Source organism: Musca domestica, unplaced genomic scaffold (genome assembly GCF_030504385.1).
Source record: "Musca domestica strain aabys unplaced genomic scaffold, Musca_domestica.polishedcontigs.V.1.1 10, whole genome shotgun sequence".
Lineage (NCBI taxonomy): Eukaryota > Metazoa > Arthropoda > Insecta > Diptera > Muscidae > Musca > Musca domestica.
In genome coordinates this window covers 5455827-5473250 of record NW_026712115.1, presented here as the reverse complement: position 1 = coordinate 5473250, position 17424 = coordinate 5455827, and the positions used below count along the sequence as shown (strand labels likewise).

General features: G+C 37.2%; 2 protein-coding genes across 4 annotated transcripts in view; one reads left to right on the top strand and one right to left on the bottom strand.

Annotated features, from left to right (window-relative positions):
- The first annotated feature begins 697 nt into the window (after positions 1–697).
- On the top strand, positions 698–8705 carry LOC101901689 (ubiquinone biosynthesis protein COQ9, mitochondrial). The gene is made up of 4 exons (XM_005181817.4): positions 698–837; positions 5111–5874; positions 5929–6138; positions 8398–8705. The coding sequence occupies exons 1-4, from the start codon at positions 777–779 to the stop codon at positions 8434–8436; spliced, it is 1074 nt and encodes a 357-aa protein (XP_005181874.1). The 5' UTR covers positions 698–776; the 3' UTR covers positions 8437–8705.
- A 2118-nt stretch (positions 8706–10823) lies between these two features.
- LOC101888248 (tyrosine-protein kinase receptor torso) overlaps positions 10824–17424 on the bottom strand; it is a 257277-nt gene continuing 250676 nt past the window's right edge. For all 3 annotated transcript variants that reach the window (XM_059125667.1, XM_059125673.1, XM_059125675.1), the window contains exon 18: positions 10824–11499. In XM_059125667.1, the coding sequence (XP_058981650.1) occupies positions 11451–11499 (49 nt within the window). In that variant the 3' untranslated portion in view covers positions 10824–11450. The remainder of the gene's footprint in view (positions 11500–17424) is intronic.

Here is a 17424-nt window from a genome sequence, read left to right as displayed (position 1 = left end):
ACTCATTACGTCTGGAGTATTTTGGGAAGCAATCACAAGCGATAACCTCAATCAAGCGCTTCGTCGGGAATGGGTCAAAATACCGCAGAGCAACATTCGGGCAGCGTGTGACGGTTTCATTTACCTTTGAAGGCCATACTTCGTGCCAAAGGTGACCAATTCGAACAAATCTGAACTTATTCAAAAATTTGATGGTATTTCCGACATTTTTTGCTTTCATTCAATTAAATTTAAAAAAATGTAAAAATTATGGCGTTTGACTTTTTTGCATTTTTTATCTCATCTTTCACGACTACCAAAAGTCACTTTCAAGACTACCGAAAGAAAAAAATTGTATTCAGGTGATTGCTATGCCCCACATTGTCTTCATTCCTCCAAGGGGACCCGTTTCTAGTACAAGGTTACAAAGGTTAAAAATTCTTGTACGTAAATGAATACATAATTCGAATAAAAAATCCAATATGAAGGTGTCGTAAAACAATCGGCCAAGTGGGTTGTTTTTAAACATCAAATGTGAACCCCCTTAATAGCAACTACCCTCATGGCACGCATTTCTTATTGGAACACCCATTCAAATAACCAAAATAACAGCACTGTGCATTGCTTTGACAGCTGTTCTCTCTTAAATCTCCAATTCCCATAATAAACAAAACAACAACTCTTTGGTCGTTTTTTATGTTGCGCTCTCTCTTCTGCTTTCAATTTCAGTTCTTATTTACAAGTACAAAAAGACGTTTCGTTTGTCGTTTCTGAGTGTGGTGCTGGAGTAGAGGAAAATGGCAAATTTTAGCGCTCTAAATAAAATAATAAAATTACAAAAATTATTAAATAACAAAAGTAAGTCAAGGCAATGGACATAAAATAAAAAAAGGATGTGTGAAATATTTCTGGACAATATTTAAAATACAAACGCAGTTAAACTATTTCACAATAATTTGTAGCCCCATGGTGGTTGATTCTTCTTGTTACGAAAGTGTGATTCTTTTGTTGTTGTTCTTTTGCGCTAAAACTAAATTGTAAGAGAGTGTGAGAGAAAAAAAGTAGTTCTTGCTAAGAGCACGCTATGAATGACCTCTTTTTGTGAGTGAGGCAACAAAGCATTGAATTCGTACGTCGAGATTACAAAGAGGCATTCAGTTCGCAAAATTTGCAAAATTAATTTGCATTAATTAATGAATTTTGTGAATAGATCATTAGAAGTAAATAGAACAAAGTGAAGTTAAAAATAGACCTTGGAGACATCGAGCAATGAGTGAAGAGTTGGAACATGAATATTCAATGACTGATGAAAATGAAGTCAGCTTTGACAAACCGGCACCGCCGACCGAACATGGGGAAAATCTCAAGGCTTTGGTCAAACAGCTGATCAAAGAACGTCAATATGAAGGAGTTGCTCTGCTATTCACCAGCGCCAATGAGGCACCGCGGAATGTGTCCTTGTTGCGAGAAATTTCCATTGATTTATACAATGATGTGTGCAAAGATTACCTGACTAAAGAAGTGCACCAGAAGGAACCGGAGCTGTTCATATGTGCCGAAGAATTGTTGAAGACAATGGCCGCACATACCCCACCAGAATCTTTGTTAATGGAATTGCTGGAACTGGTGGAGGAAAATATGTTCGAACGCGTCTTCAACTCGGCCTTGAGAGCTATGCAAGTGGTCCTCTTACGGCTAGGCGACCGTAAAGCAATGTCACTGGAATGGGCATTGCAATCGATTTGGACCCGTTTGGCCATGTTACCAGAACCCGAGTACTTATACGTCGGCTATGATGAAAAGGAGAAGCAACTTCTGGAACAGGATGAAGATGTTCAAAACATATTGATGCACTACATCACTCTGGACTTATTCTATCAGCCGCTTTTGTCCGATATCTGTTCCAAGCCACGCAGTGAAAAGGAGATATTCCGTAATTGCACATCAGCCAGTAGACGTAACATTTTGTGTTGTTTTCTGGTCGATGTTATGGGCAATCCATTTTCACTGCTCGACTTGAGCAACAGGTTGGAGAGTAAGACCAACACCTATTCGCTACAATGTGCCCGTTCTCTGGTACAGGGCGTTATCAAGTGTGTGCCCGATCCTTACTTTTTCCTCTCGTTTGTGGAGACAAAATACCGATGGAAATTAAAAGCTAAAGAGAACGATGGTCTTACTGGAAATAGGATTGGCAATAGGTTCTTGAGTGAAGATGATATGCCACTGGGCAATTTGGCCATATTCTATTATTTAGTTATTGCCGAGGGTATTGGGGCCTCACACATTCCACGAGTTTACAATCCCATGTATGTCTGTGAAATGACGATTTATTTGGCCCAAGAATTGCTCAATGAAAAATTTCCCGCTCTCCACGAAAAAGCTCTAAAACTGGTGGAAAAATCCCTCACAAATTTGGCAAACCGAAAGATACCTTCCATTGATCTAGATTTGGATATTCACAAAGATTTTTGTAAATCTCTATGTCATCTGGTGGGATTTTCGTCACAGACCCATATACGGCAACAAGGTGTTAAAGTATTACGCCAATACATTTTGTCCTTCGACGATGAGGGAAAATATCTGATCTTAAAGAATCTTATGGCCACTGTCAATCACCAAGGCCTTTGTGGTTATTTGAGTACAATCTACAAGGATTTAGTTGCGGAAGCATTGAAGACATCATCACCATTGCCCACAACATTTGCGGGACAAGATTTCCGTTCCATTTTTCTCCATAACATCTGTAAACTGCCACATGGTGTTGAGACTGATCTAATCGAGAATTCGGATAAAATCATTTCTACCCTCAACGCTTTGCGTTTCATTGCCCTGAAAGATGCCGAAAATCGCACAGGATTTTGGTCCTTTACCAAGGACATTGAAGAAAACTATTTATCGCCCTTGCGTAAGGGTTTGGATTTGTCCGAGGCCCATTACAAAGGTGAATTGAAAAAGGTGCAGGAGGGTCGAGACACCCCCATCGATATGGAACAATTAAAGATGCTGGATATTGCTGTGCAAAATGACACTACCGGGGCTGGTGTGGATTTCCAGTTGAGTCGTGACAAAAAGATTGAATTACTCAACCAGAATCTATGTACTTTCGATTTGATTCGAAGTCTGCTGGGACGTGTTTGCGAGTGTTTCGACAATGCTCCGATACATGAATTGAAAAGTGACGCTTTGAATACGTAGAAACGTATCGAACAAATTATGAAATAATAATAAATGTTAACTTTTTTACCCTGCACATGTTTGAGATGTATTGTTTTCAATTTAGTTTAACTTGATGTATAAGGAAGTTGGCATTAAGGTAGTCAAAGTTTTTTCCTTTGTGAATGTGCTGCAAAAAAAAAAAAAAAAAAAAAAGGATGAAAGAATTCGGTCAAATCTTCACAACTATAAAGTATAGACTAGGTATAGTTTTGTTTAAGGAGATGTAGTCATCCAAGTCATCATTTGGTGGATAGTACTCTATTGTTCAGGTGTGTCAGGAAGAACTATCACGATCTGGAGATAGAGGTCCAATGTCCTACTAATTCCGTAATCGATGCAATACGTAATTCCTAAATTTTCGCATTTAATTCGAAAAATGTCGACCTAAATGAATTTCTGTGTGTACTTCTTAAATTGATAAAAAATAATACATACACATACACAACTCTCAAAATCTCGAAGTCTTGTATTTAAATCGAAATTATCAATTTAATCAATTTAAAATGTAGGTATTAAAATTTATAAATAGGAGATTATCTCCGATATCGTTTGCGAGAATTTACCAGTAAATTTTGATTAGCGTCCTGAAAGTCCACCATCTATCTTTATAGTTGAAGAACATCGCCAACTACCTCTTTAACGATGGTGTAGCTGTCTGAATTCATATTAGCAGTGGATCGATGAAAATCTCCAAAAATCTACTATGTTGCATCTTTTTAATTGCCCTGGCAAATTAACCTAAAAACGTCGATATGACAGCTATAAGTATATCTAACTCCTTCAAGCTTATAAATATATAGAGATTATAGGGTAAAAACATGTTTCACCAAAGTTTAATGTTTTATAATGTATAGCTGTTTGGGTGAAATTAATTTCAGAATGCTATGTGTCGATTAACTTTTGAAGGAAGTTTCCCATTGGGAACTGAATTTAGACGTTATCTTATATCCATCAAATTTCTTTACTTTAACTTTTCCATATTTTCTTTGAGCTCCCTGCCTAGGTTAAAGAATTTCGGAAAATGTTGACACATGCGTGAGGTGCCAGATATCGTGGACCAAAGTGGCCCACTTCATCTAATACTGGTAAAAATTTTGGCATGCGAAAAATTTAAAGAAAATCAGCATCTATTATCAATTTTTAATCAATCAAAATTGGAACAAATTGTGGGCGAGATACGCGAAGGAGTGAGTCAATTCCAGATTCACAACAGATTTCCGATATTTATCATTTTCACGCCAAATCTTGTGAAATTAAAAATGTTTTATAAAAGAAATTTCATTTCGGATCTTATGAGCGTCGTCGTTATCCAACATTTTGAACTGTTATGAGAAATATTTGAGATTTGGGAAGTTAGAAAGTGATCGGAACTTCGCGCATTATGAGCTTCATGGTAATTCCAAAGGTTGACCCGTTGTGGGGGAGGTATCGGAGTGGTCCGATATATTCTATCTTCACCCCAGACTACGTGATATCAAAAATGTTGGGGTGGGCGAAATTTGAAGAGAATCTGATGCTTATTTCACATTTTACGAGGGTTATAAATATTTAAAATTTTAACACTATGTGGGGGAGGTACTTGATGGAGTGTGCCGATGTTGCCCATTTACCACCTGACATAGCACTGATATAAATATTAGTATTTGCAAATTTTGCACAACACTGGTTTTTCCTTTTTTGTTCTATAATGTTTTCCGACCTGTCTGATAGGCTTCTGTCTAGAGGCTTTCTCTTGTTGGATCTCCCTTTCTAGATAATGTATGTCCTCCCTGACACGTCTGGGCGGGGGAGTATTATCCACCATATGATGGTTTGGATGACTCCCACGATAACACCCAAGCAGGTACTGCAACGGAAGCATATATTAAACAATTTAATAACTTTTACATGCTTTCAATATTTTTATTTTCAGATGTTAACATAAGCCATGTTGCCTGTCGTAACTTAATCACCTCGCCAGTTGTGGCCATTAATTATGACAATTTCCATGAAAAAACCGACAGTAAGAAACTCCAACAATCTCTGCAATACTGGAACTCTTTGGCTGCTAGTGATAGTTCACGGAATTCAATTGGTCGATGCTCATTAAAACTGTCCACCACTACACAATGTCACAGCACTAATCAGATTAGGACATATTGTAAAAAATCCACAGAAAGTATTGATGAATTCCGGGCCAGAGAAGAAAAACGTGAAGCTGAATTCGAAGAACAAGAAAAAGCTAAAAGCAAAGAAGAAGAAAACGAAAGAGATGCCAAAGCCGAGGCTGTGCGTGTAAAAATCTTAGAGGCTGCCTTACAACATGTTCCCACTTTGGGCTGGACCCGCAATGCCATTGTACAAGGAGCCGAAGATGCCGGCTATCCCAGTGTGGTACATGGCATGTTCCCTCAGGGTGGTTTCGATTTGGTCTCCTATTTCAATGGCAAATGCAATGAAGAACTATTGAAAATCCTCAAGAAAGAAACGGACGATGGTAAAAAGGAAATTGGTAACCCTCTAGAATTTTTGGTACGTTTTGTTCGATTACGTCTCGAGATGATGGCACCATACAAGGGTCAATGGCCTCAGGCGTTGGCTTTAATAGCATTACCACAGAATGCCTCGACAGCTTTGGCTCAGGTTCTAACTCTAGTCGATGATATTTGTTACTATTCGGGAGATCGTTCAGTGGATGTAAGTAACCTTCATTTTTTTTTAGAATACATTTTAAATTGCCTTCTTTAATAGATTGGTTGGTACACTCGCCGCATTGGCCTGGCAAGTATTATGAAAATGACAGAACTGTATATGCTACAAGATCACTCCCCGGACCATCGAAAAACCTGGGAATTCTTGGAAAATCGAATGGATGATGCTGTGCAATTACAAATGACACTTATGAAAATTGGCGGAACAACATCCGGCGTCCACAGATCTTTAAATTCAGCTTTTACGACAGTAAGTTAAATTGAGATCTTTAAAGCATTAAGGGCTGCTCTTTGACTTCGTCGTTTTTGGGCAGGATTTTAGATACAGAAAAATAGTAGTAGTAGTAGAAATAGTTACTGAATTATTCTTCAGAGGTGTGTTCCCTCAGAATTTGACGGGGATGCAGTCCACTATTGTCATTGTCTACCAGTTTCTTGGTAATCCACAGCTTAAAGTTGTTCTTTTCGTAGTCTAAGCACATTTCCGCTGAAAGGTTTATCGTTACCTGGAATATTGTAATGACCAGGAACCCAATAGAGCTTGATGGACAACCCAGTGTTTTCCAAATATCTCCTGAATTCCAAAACAGCTCTAGACTTAATTGTGAAGGAGTTTAAAGCTTTCAGTGCCGCCTGGGTATATACCTATATAGTCACTGGACCGCTAACCTCGTTATTCCTCGTGACCAATAGGTCTATGGCTTTTTTGACCGCAAAGATTTCCGCCTGGAACACGCTACAGTCGTTTCTAAGCTTGAAAGTTGTATTGCTACTGGCCCAAGTGTCTCTGACAAGTATGTAAATGTCCGGTGAGTCAAAGCTCAACCGTGGGGAAATATTATCACTTGTGTTGGCTTCACTCCCACATTCTTTACACGCCCTAAGAGCGCAGAATGTCCAAAGGATTGACAGCGCCATTGATTTAGTTCTCTGAGTCGAGGAGCACACCTAATTGCCTGTTCGTCTACGCGTATGCTTAATGGGATTAAGCACAATAGGGTGTTCCTCGCAGCTTAATGTTTGCTCTTGAAGGCACCCGTTATTAGTAGGGTGTCGGCTCTTTGAATTTTGTCAATGAACTTTGTCAAGTAGGATGACTTTTTCAAGGGATGCCACCAGACTAGAGCTCAATAGGATACGATGGGGCGAACAATTGACTCATACACCCATTTATAATGATGTGTGGTTTAGTTGGCGGTCGAGGATAGTGCCGAGGTATTTGGCTTCAGAGGAGAGGATTAGCGTGGCCCCATCTAGCATAGTATAAATGAAAGACATTTAGGTTTCCTCGTTAAGAGAACGAGCTCTGACTTTGATGTGTTCACGCCCAGTCCATGGCAACGTGCCCACCTTGTTATGGTGATTGGAGCTCCCTGCATCAGGTCTGTGATTGTTTGTAGGAATTTCCCAGCAATAAATAGGACAGCATCATCGGCGTTAGCGACTACCTTTGTTCCATTTTGCTCAAGATCTAAGTCGTAAAAGGAAACCATGAATGGATTCGAGTGTGACATTGTTGAAGACTCCCAAAAGCTGCCAAGGTGAACAAGGGGTCATTCGTGCTTTTCTCAATTTACCCTACAACATCGTGTTGCACTGTTTCAACGGATTTACATTCCCTGCAGGCATGTTGAACTGTGCTGATGACAGTCGTGATTTCTGTGTCGATCAGCCTTTCTAATGTTTTCAAAAGGAAGGATGAAAGACTGATCGGTTTCCCTGCTTTTGTTATGTAAGTAACCGTAACTTCCCTCCATAGTACCGGGATGTGGCATAAGCAGACAATTGGAATTGGAGATATTGACGTCGAAACATACTGTAATAGGTGGGAATAACGTCGTCTTGCCCGGTTGAATGTGTCTATGGCCCACCTAACGTTTTGGGTGCTAATGCGTTCTTCTAGCCCTACAAGTTAAATAAGAACACCTTTTATCGATAAATAGTCCATTTAAGGTCGTATTCATAACCTAAGGAGGTCTTTAAACTATCTTCTTCTTTCTTCAGAATTCGTATCGAAACAATTGTGGTAGATCTCTTTGGATATCTTTGGAAGTATTCTATATAAGATACCAATATTATATTTTATCTATTTTCTAATTTTCGAAGACATATTCAGAATGATCCTAAATATCAACATATTTAGAAAAGACACATGAATTATATATTCACCAGAATACCTATAGAACATGTTCTTTATAAAGTACTGATAATATTTCTATGCGATATAGTTCTTATTCATCCAACGGCGTACTTCTGATTTCTATCTTTGCGTTTCTGCGTTTTATTTATTCAAGTGATATATACGGGTCTTTGGGATGAGCAACACACTTGATATCAATCTATTTCACACACAATCTTCTATACAATAAGGAGTTGAATATTCAAACTTTGTTTATTTGTTTCTAAAAAATCCATATTATTTATATATTTAGTAAATGCCTAAAATTATGCTTTATTTTTGTCTGTGTTTATTTTCATTAAATGATCACATTTTTGTTTTTACTTTCAGGCTCGCAGTATATTGGGCTTAAACTACAACAAATCTTAAAATATACAACATACACCCACTATTCTCAATGCAAATGGACACACACAATCCCACTGGAGTAACCATACAATGGTTGCTAGCACCTGCAAATTCCTACTTTCTAGTTATGTCCAAAGTTTTGTTATTTTGTTAGTTTTTTAATTACCAATTCGATGCTTTATAATTTATGGTACGGCCCTTTTCTTGTCTTGAATATAATATTGAAAAAATTATGTTTATTTAATACATGAATGTAAATAAAACAAATGAAATATTTTGAACGAAAGAAATGTGGTTTGTGTACGATAAATTTTCTTTTAATAACGGGTACAAACAAATAGGTATTTTTATATTTCTGCTCGGCTCCCATTTATATTATTAATTTTTTTGTAAATGATTAACACAAGCCCAATTTAGCCTGCAAGAACTTTTGTCAAATTTGGTGAAACCCAGGGTGAAGTGAAAAAACTGCAACCAACTACAGACTGCTGTTATTTCTACGCCACTCGTCCGACAGCTGTTAAAATTATTCCAGTGACAGCACATTATTATATGTGAATAAATCTTTTGTGTCTCGTACCATCGCTCGTTACCGTGATACTGGTACCATAGCCCGACGTCAAGAAAATGGACGGAAGAAAACAGTACCATCAGCAGAAATGGTTTGAAAAGTAAAGAAGCCACGTAATCGAAATCCGCGTCGCAGTGGCCGAAAATGGCTCGTGAGCTGAACATATTGGCCGCAGACCTTAGACATTCCAACAGGACTCAGCACCATCGCACTCAGCACGCGCCACCCAAGAATGGTTACAAAATGAGATTCCTCGCTTCATGACCAGCACACAATGGCCGCCAAAATCTCCGGATACCAATCCGTTGGCCTATTGTGTCTGGAGTATTTTGGAAAGCAAGGTTGGCACTAAAAAATACCAAAGTGTCGATCACCTCAAGCAAGCGCTTCGCCGGGAATGGGCCAAAATACCGCAGAACAACATTCGGGCAGCGTGTGACGGTTTCATTGGCCGTTTGAAGGTCATAATTTGTGCCAAAGGTGACCAATTTGAAAAAAATATAAACTTATTATAAATTTGATGCTATTTCCGACATTTTTATACCCTCCACCATAGTATGGAAGGTATATTAAGTTTGTCATTCCGTTTGTAACACCTCATAATATACATTTTAGACCCCACGAAGTATATATATTCTTGATCAGCATAAAATTCTATGTCGATTTAGCAATGCTTTCGAACGAAATGAAGTAAGTTGATAAAAATATACTCAAATGTGTATTATGTCGGCAGGACTTTTGGTATTGTAAATGTGCCATGTTCACGTCTTCGTATAGCCCCCATATAACGGTACCTCCCTATATTCGGTATTTTGATGATTTTAGCGACATTATTTACCAGAATTGTTTCAAAGTTCGTAATGAATACTATATATAACGGTACCTCTCTATTATTTACCGGAATTGTTTCAAAATTGGTATTTGAAGTTCGTAATGTATACTAAAGCATAGGACAGAAAATGGGCCATGTAGGTCCATGTCATTGTATAGCCCCCATGTAACGGTACCTCCCAATATTCGGTATTTTGATGATTTTAGCGACATTATTTACCAGAATTGTTTCAAAGTTCATAATGAATACTACATATAACGGTACCTCCCTATTATTTACAAATTTCAAATTTGTTTCAAATTTCGCATTTGAAGTTCGTAATACTACAGCCTATGCCAGAAAATTGTCTGTGTAGGTCCACGTTTTATAACCCCCCATGGTACCTCCCTATATTTGGTATTTTGATGATTTTAGCTACATTATTCACCGATTTTTTTAAGTTTCGCATTTGAATATTGTAATAGCTTATGACAAAAATTGCCAATCCAGGTCCACGTCGTCGTATAGATCCTAATATACGGCTACATTCGGTATTTTTGTATTTTGTACTAAATGGCGGAGTGTATTCAAAGTTCGGCCCGGCCGAACTTACAGCTTTTTTATTTGTTTGCTTTCATTTAATAAAATTAAAAAAAAGTAAAAATTTTGGCGTTTGGCTTTGTTGCAGTTTTTTATCTCACCCTGTACATAGACAGATGGACTTACACGCATAAATCGACTCAGAAAGTGATCCTAAGAAGTTCCTTAAAAATAACTATGGGTCTATCTCGCTTCCTTGTCCATGCTACAAACAAATTCACAAAGTCATAATACCCTTACCACTATCTGGTGTAGGGTATTAACATTGGAAGTGCTGCAAGATTTGTACCTACAGCTTCCATCTTGAGGGTTCCTAATCCTCAGGTTTCCGGATATGATCTCTGGACTCCTTTAATTTTATTTCGATTAAACTACAAAAATTTCTACTTACTCTTCCATGGGTAAATGTGCAAAAAAACGAAGGTCTCAAATTATTAAAAGTCTTTTATTGATTCTTTGGTTTGCCTTAGGTCACCAAGAACAAGTACAAGTACACAAAAACATATATACATATATAGTTAACTACAAATTCTGTTTAAAAAGGGAATTATTTACAGTTGACTAAAAAAAATAACTTATTGACTTAACACAAATTCGATATGCAAATTGCTAGTTTTGTTTAATTAAAGAGACACCAATTATTTGGAATTTAATTAAAATGATGTGGCTACAAACAAACACACATAGAGAAAAAAACCCGTACATTGATATTTACGTAGATTTTAAAAATATAATTTTTAAATACATAAAATATATACACATCATACATATCTACACTTATATATATTACACACAAATACCAATGCAATGCGATGCAATAAAAATGATGATGGTATCCTATATCGGAGGCACAACACCTGTCGTCCGAAGATTGGTAGTTGAGTTATGAATACATCAGCAGTTTGGGGAAAAGGATAAAGATTGATTGCAATTATTTTAATCCTTGTCACCATCAGCACCAGCATCGTTATTCCATCTATGCACACATCCTGTGGTTAATTGCAGCTTTGAAAGGGTATCTCTTTCTCTTGTCATAAACGTTTTATTGTCCATCTACAGGGGACTCAAATATGAATCATCGTTGCATAGTTGTTGCACTGGACTGCAAAGAAAACAAAAAAAAATAATAATAATAACAACAATAAAGACACAAAATAACATCAATACAAAGCATTTTTTTTCTGAAAAAAAAAAATTTAAAAATGTATTTGTCAGAGTAGATTGTGGTATTTAGAATTGCAATGTGAATAATTTGATTGAGGTTACCGATTCTAAGGTATTTTCCTGTAGAGAAAACAGCATACTATGTGGTTTGAAAGTATTTTTTCCAAATAATGATGAATAAAACCCAAAAAGAAATATTTTAAAAGCACATAAAAATGAGAAATTCCCAAGCCCAATAAATTTCTATATGGACATATTCTATATCCATAAAAGAGGAAAATGTTTGTACGTTTGATTGGTAGTTTGTTTGTAATTTATAGACTCAAAAATCGCTGAACAGGTTTTCTGGAAAATTTCCATATATATATATATATATATATATATATATATATATATATATATATATATATATATATATATTTATTTCCGGTCGATTTCATGTATTTAATAAACCAATCATGCCCAAAAAAATAGTCTTAAGGCGTTAAATCGCACGATATAGGCGGCCAAGTGACCAGCCCGAACTTGAAATAAAAGTTGTCTCAACTAGAACGCAATTTTTAATTTGAGCGTCATCCGAAGAGTCATTGTTTGACATTTGAACAATTATTATTGTTTGTTAATAGAAGGTACAAATTAAGTTGGTAAAAATGAAGAGCTGTACGAATGAACTCATTCTCATTGTGAATTTTTTTTTACCAAAATGATGAAAGTTTTGCTGCTACGCAAAATTGTGATCAATTTAGGGTCACAATAATGCTCAAAAGAGTTAACTGTAGAGAGACTAATGCATAACTTTAAAATATTTATATTAATACCCTCAGACATATGGCTACGGAGGGTATATATCATTTGATACGGCCAAAAGTGCCTCATCAAAATAACGGTTTTTGACCCTAGGTCTCTTTGGACCAAATACGTTTCAGGACATTTGGAGTCAATGTAAAGATGTCCGTCTGTCTGTCTATCTGGCTGGCTGGTTGGCTGGTGCACACGATAACTGTAAAAGGTAGTATCCGATTTGATCCAAACTTGGTACATCGTAATATTATTGTCAAGCTTAGATCGAGTTCGGAGATCGGCAATATCGATCCATTCTTTCTGGTACCTCCCCCACAAAACGCTAAAATTTTCAACGGAAATATTTTACTGGACAGAAAAAGAAAGGTTCATTCGATTTTGCTCCAATATCGGTCTACTCCTTCTGGTACCTCCCCCACAAAGGGTCAAAACGATCATAAAATCCGAAATAAACATCCGGTTCTCTGCAAATTTCACATATCCCATTATTATACCCTACACCACAAGGTGGTCAGGGTGTTATGTCTTTGTGCATTTGTTTGTTTGTAGCAGGCAAAAGGAAACGAGATAGACCCATAGTTCCTTTTGATGATCTGCATAGAATCACATTCTGAGTCGATTTATGCATGTCCGTCCGTCCGTCTGTCTGTCCATGTATTTTTGTAAACAAAGTATTTGTTCGCATTTATTGCCCTATCCAGATGAAATTTTGCACAAATCATTTGTTTGGCCCAAGGACGAACCCTATTGAAATTGGAGATAATCGGTAAAAATTTATATATCTTCGTCCGATTTGCCTTTTATTGTGCACCGAAGGTGTAATATTAGTCCGAATAGTATGGAATTTTGCAAATACAACCAAATTAGGCCTGAAAATAAGTATGCCAAGTTTGATCGAAATCGGTTCAGATTTGTTATTTTTGTCCTCCGCAGCCGTAATGTGCCTTCTGTAACAACAATATTTGGGGAAATATATCCAACACAGCTCAGAAATGCATTTCCTAAATTATATCGAGATCGGTTCAGATTTGGATATAGCTTCCATATATAACTTCGTCCGATTTACCTTTTATTGTGCACCAAACGTCTAATATTTGTTCAAATAGGATGGAATTTGGCTAGTATGTCAAATTTGGTGAAGATCGGTTCAAATATAGCTATAGCTCCCATATATATTGTTCAACCTATATATTATTTTTGTCCTCCGCAGCCATAATAGGTACTCCGTAACAACGATATTCAAGGAAATACATCAAATACAGCTCAGAAATATCTTTGCCAAATTTTATGGAGATCGGTTCCGATTTGGATATAGCTCCCATATATATTTTTATCCGATTTCAAATTAATTGTGCACCAAATGGGCAATACGAGTATGAATTTAAAGATACAAATGCTTCAGCATATTTAGTCCTTTGAACTTTAAATAATAATTATAATCATAGCGTGTATGATTGAATTCTCCCATAAAAACTTTTAATTGTTATGCGGAGCTCTACTAAATTAGCAAAGTGGTGTACGGTATCATAGAGTCGACTTTAAGACTTTCTTTACTGGTTTCTACTAACATAAGATCTGCTATGAATATCGGATATATCGACGAACTCCTTCTGAAACCTCCCCCACAAAGGGTTCAACATTTCGAAAAGCAAAACACACATAAATACAACTCTCTCAAATTTCGAACATCCAATAATTTTTCCAAATCTGTTGTGAAGATGCCAGCCCCTTTTGGTACCAACCCCTTTGGTACCTCACCCACAAAGGGTGTCAATTTGAAATATTTATATCTGTCATAACTTTGCGCTATATCTAAATATTTCTCTCAACCAGAAATTTGATATGAATATGGAAATTATCGGAATTTATAATTTCGCATAGAATTGCATACAAATGTTCGAATTTTTTGTAATTTTTCACATACCAATATTTTTATCTGTATTAGATTAAGTATGAAAATGGAATACTTCGGTCCACTATATCTGATACCTCACGCACATTTCAAAATATTTTAAAAATTATCACATATCTCATATAAAGTGAAGGAAGTACTCGTTATAGTCGAAACCTGGTATGTCGCAATATTTATATCATATTTAGTTAAAAATGAAATAGAAAATATGAAACCTACTCCATATAGGCTCAACAGTTTGTATAATCATAACAGAAGTCAAAATATATTGAAATAATGGAACTGTTCACGGATAAGTGAACATGTTTTTATAATAAAAGAGAATAGCGGGGCTACCTAGTTTAGATGAGAGGGATTTGTTAAACTGGGATCTTAATACAGTCCACATTAAAAAAGATAAGAACATGTGGTGAGCAGACCTTCGAGTTAGAAATAAATAATACAGAATTTTCAATTGCTGCATGTGTTATGGTGGAGTTAGATTATGGGATGTAATCTTTACTCAGACTGATAAGCAAGTGCAGCATGTTTGCTTGCCACATGTGAGATAGCTATGCGTGTGTATGACCTCCCCCTAAGGTTTATGGTGGCATAGTGCATATGCATGTGTAGGGTTGGTATCTATCTCTCTCTCTCTCTCTCTCTCATTTACACTTAATGATCATTTAGATTAAGTCATATTATCATAAGTAGTTCTTAAGAAATATTTTTAATAAATAAATTCAGTGTCTTACAAACGCTCAAATGGTAAAGACGTTGCGTCTTTTAATTGATCCCGGTTTACAGGAACATTGGGTGAGGGTATGCGTCTGTCGAAAAAAAACCGCCTGATACTTTTTAACTTGTTTTTATTAAATTTTTTTCTCCACTAATAAACAAACGTCGTTTTTATAAAAGCAACAATAATGGGATTAAGCCTGACCATTTTGCAACAACAAAATTATTCTTTATTATTACATATACTGAGTCTGTTAGTCGACCAGTTTGATCGACTGAAAATATCACATCTGTACGTGATGACGTTGCTCAAACTCCATCCACCTTAATTTGACACTGAGCTCAGTAAATTGGTATCCTTAAATCTACTATGCAGCGAATTTTGACAATTGACCCAGGAACTGAAGCCAGTTGACCATAGACATCGAAGATTGAGTGTTGGAGAAACAACATGAAAATGCTGATTTTGCCGATAAACATTTTTTTCAGAGACGAGGCCCATTTCCATGTTGATGGCTTCTTTAATAGGCAGACTGATAGCATTTGGGAGGAGGAAACTCCTCGGGTGATACACGAAAAGCAAATGCATCCTTAACGTAATCATTGGACCTGTTTTTTGAAAATGATCTCGTCGAGGGCAGACAATTGATGGTGTTCAGTATTGTGAAATGATAATAAATTTTTTCTTGCCTAGAATTGAAGAAATCAAGAGAAAATAAAATAATTGCTGTATCCGTTATTTTCCGGTCGTGTTATTTCGCGTTTTGGAAACCACAATTGGTCGCCTAGATTTCACGATTCTTTTCAAATATCTGTGTTTTATTTAAAATTAAAAAAAAAAATTAAAATGTTCACCGAACTCGTACTGTGTGGCGTGTGGCACTGTCTTGTTGAAACCACATGTCATTCTTGTATATAGGGCCACAAAAGTTGGATATAAGCTCACGGTAGCGCACCAGGGCTGTCTTATTTTTTCTGCTACCATCGCCAAATCCAGTGTCAGAACTCGCCAAAACGAAATTCCCTCATTTTATGTCAACAGTTATACTGCACTTAGCTTTTTATAACCCCCATCTAGAAAAGGAGGGTATATTAACTTTGTCATTCCGTTTGTAACATCCCTAAATATTCGTCGTAGACTCCATAAAGTATATATATATTCATAATCAGCATAAAATTCTAAGTCGAGATAGCGGTGTCCGTCTGTTGAAATCACGATACAGCCCACATTTTTTGACGTAAAGCTCCAAAATTTAGCAAAAGAATTTGTATTGGGTGGTTGGCATTAAAAATGAGATTTATCGGTCCGCGTTTTGATATAGCCGCCATATTACGGTACCCCCCGATATTCGGTTTTTTTATGATTTTTTCCACGGATTTGTCTAAAATTTGGTAGTTGTTGGTCATAATAGGTTCTAACTCCGATTTCGAAACATTGTATGTATAGATCCACGTTTTTGTATAGCCCCCATATAACGGAGCCCATTTTCGGTAGTTTGATGATTTTTGTCACATTTTTCAACGAATTTGTGCTAAAATTAATATTTGTAGTTAATAAGGTTCTAGCCCCGGTGGCGAAACAAGTATGCCCCATAGACTTAGCTGTAGCCATAGATCCTCTGGACGGAGTTGGGTAGGTTTGGCAATTAAACAGGTGCAGCGTATTGTGCGGGAGTGTATCGCACGATGGGCAGGCGTTCCGCACATCTTCGTCAATTCGTGCCCAATACGAATTGAGACGGCTGCACCATCCTGTAGATGAAGATGGACCAAAACTACCCTGGTTTGCCTAGGCAGCCGACGTTCTTCAGCTGTAATGGATGGGGGGTGGAGTCCGAGTATGGCATTCATACTGTAATTATTAACTACCTCTGCGACTGCATCAGTATGAATGCTACTCAGACCCGCTTGATAAGCTTCATGATCTAGGGGCTCTCTCTTATATCGCTGGACCTCTCTCTCTCTAGATCATGCAGATCCTTCCTGACACGCCTGGGTGGGGGAGTTCTATCCACCATATGGTGGTTAGGGTGACTCCTACGATAACACCCAAACAGGTACTGCAAAGAAAGCATATGATTATGCTGACGTAATGGAAGAACCTTCGTCTCCTCATGTAAATGGTCCACAGGAGTCATGAGGAGGCACCCTGTTGCAGTTCTCAGGGCGGTATTCTGGCAGGTCTGAATAATTTTCCACTGCGTTGCACTAGTATTCGCCGACCACACTGGAGCCGCATAGCTTACCACAGACCGACCTATCGCTTTATATCCTTGTTCCTACTTTTCATTTTATCGCAAATAGCTGTGGCTTGCGCGAAAGACTTGAGCATGCTATCGGATGTGATCCCAAGGATTTTGGGGTAGTTGGTGGTCGGAATTATGTGCCCCTCGACCTGCACATTCAGCTGTGTTCTCATCTCAGCAGTCCATG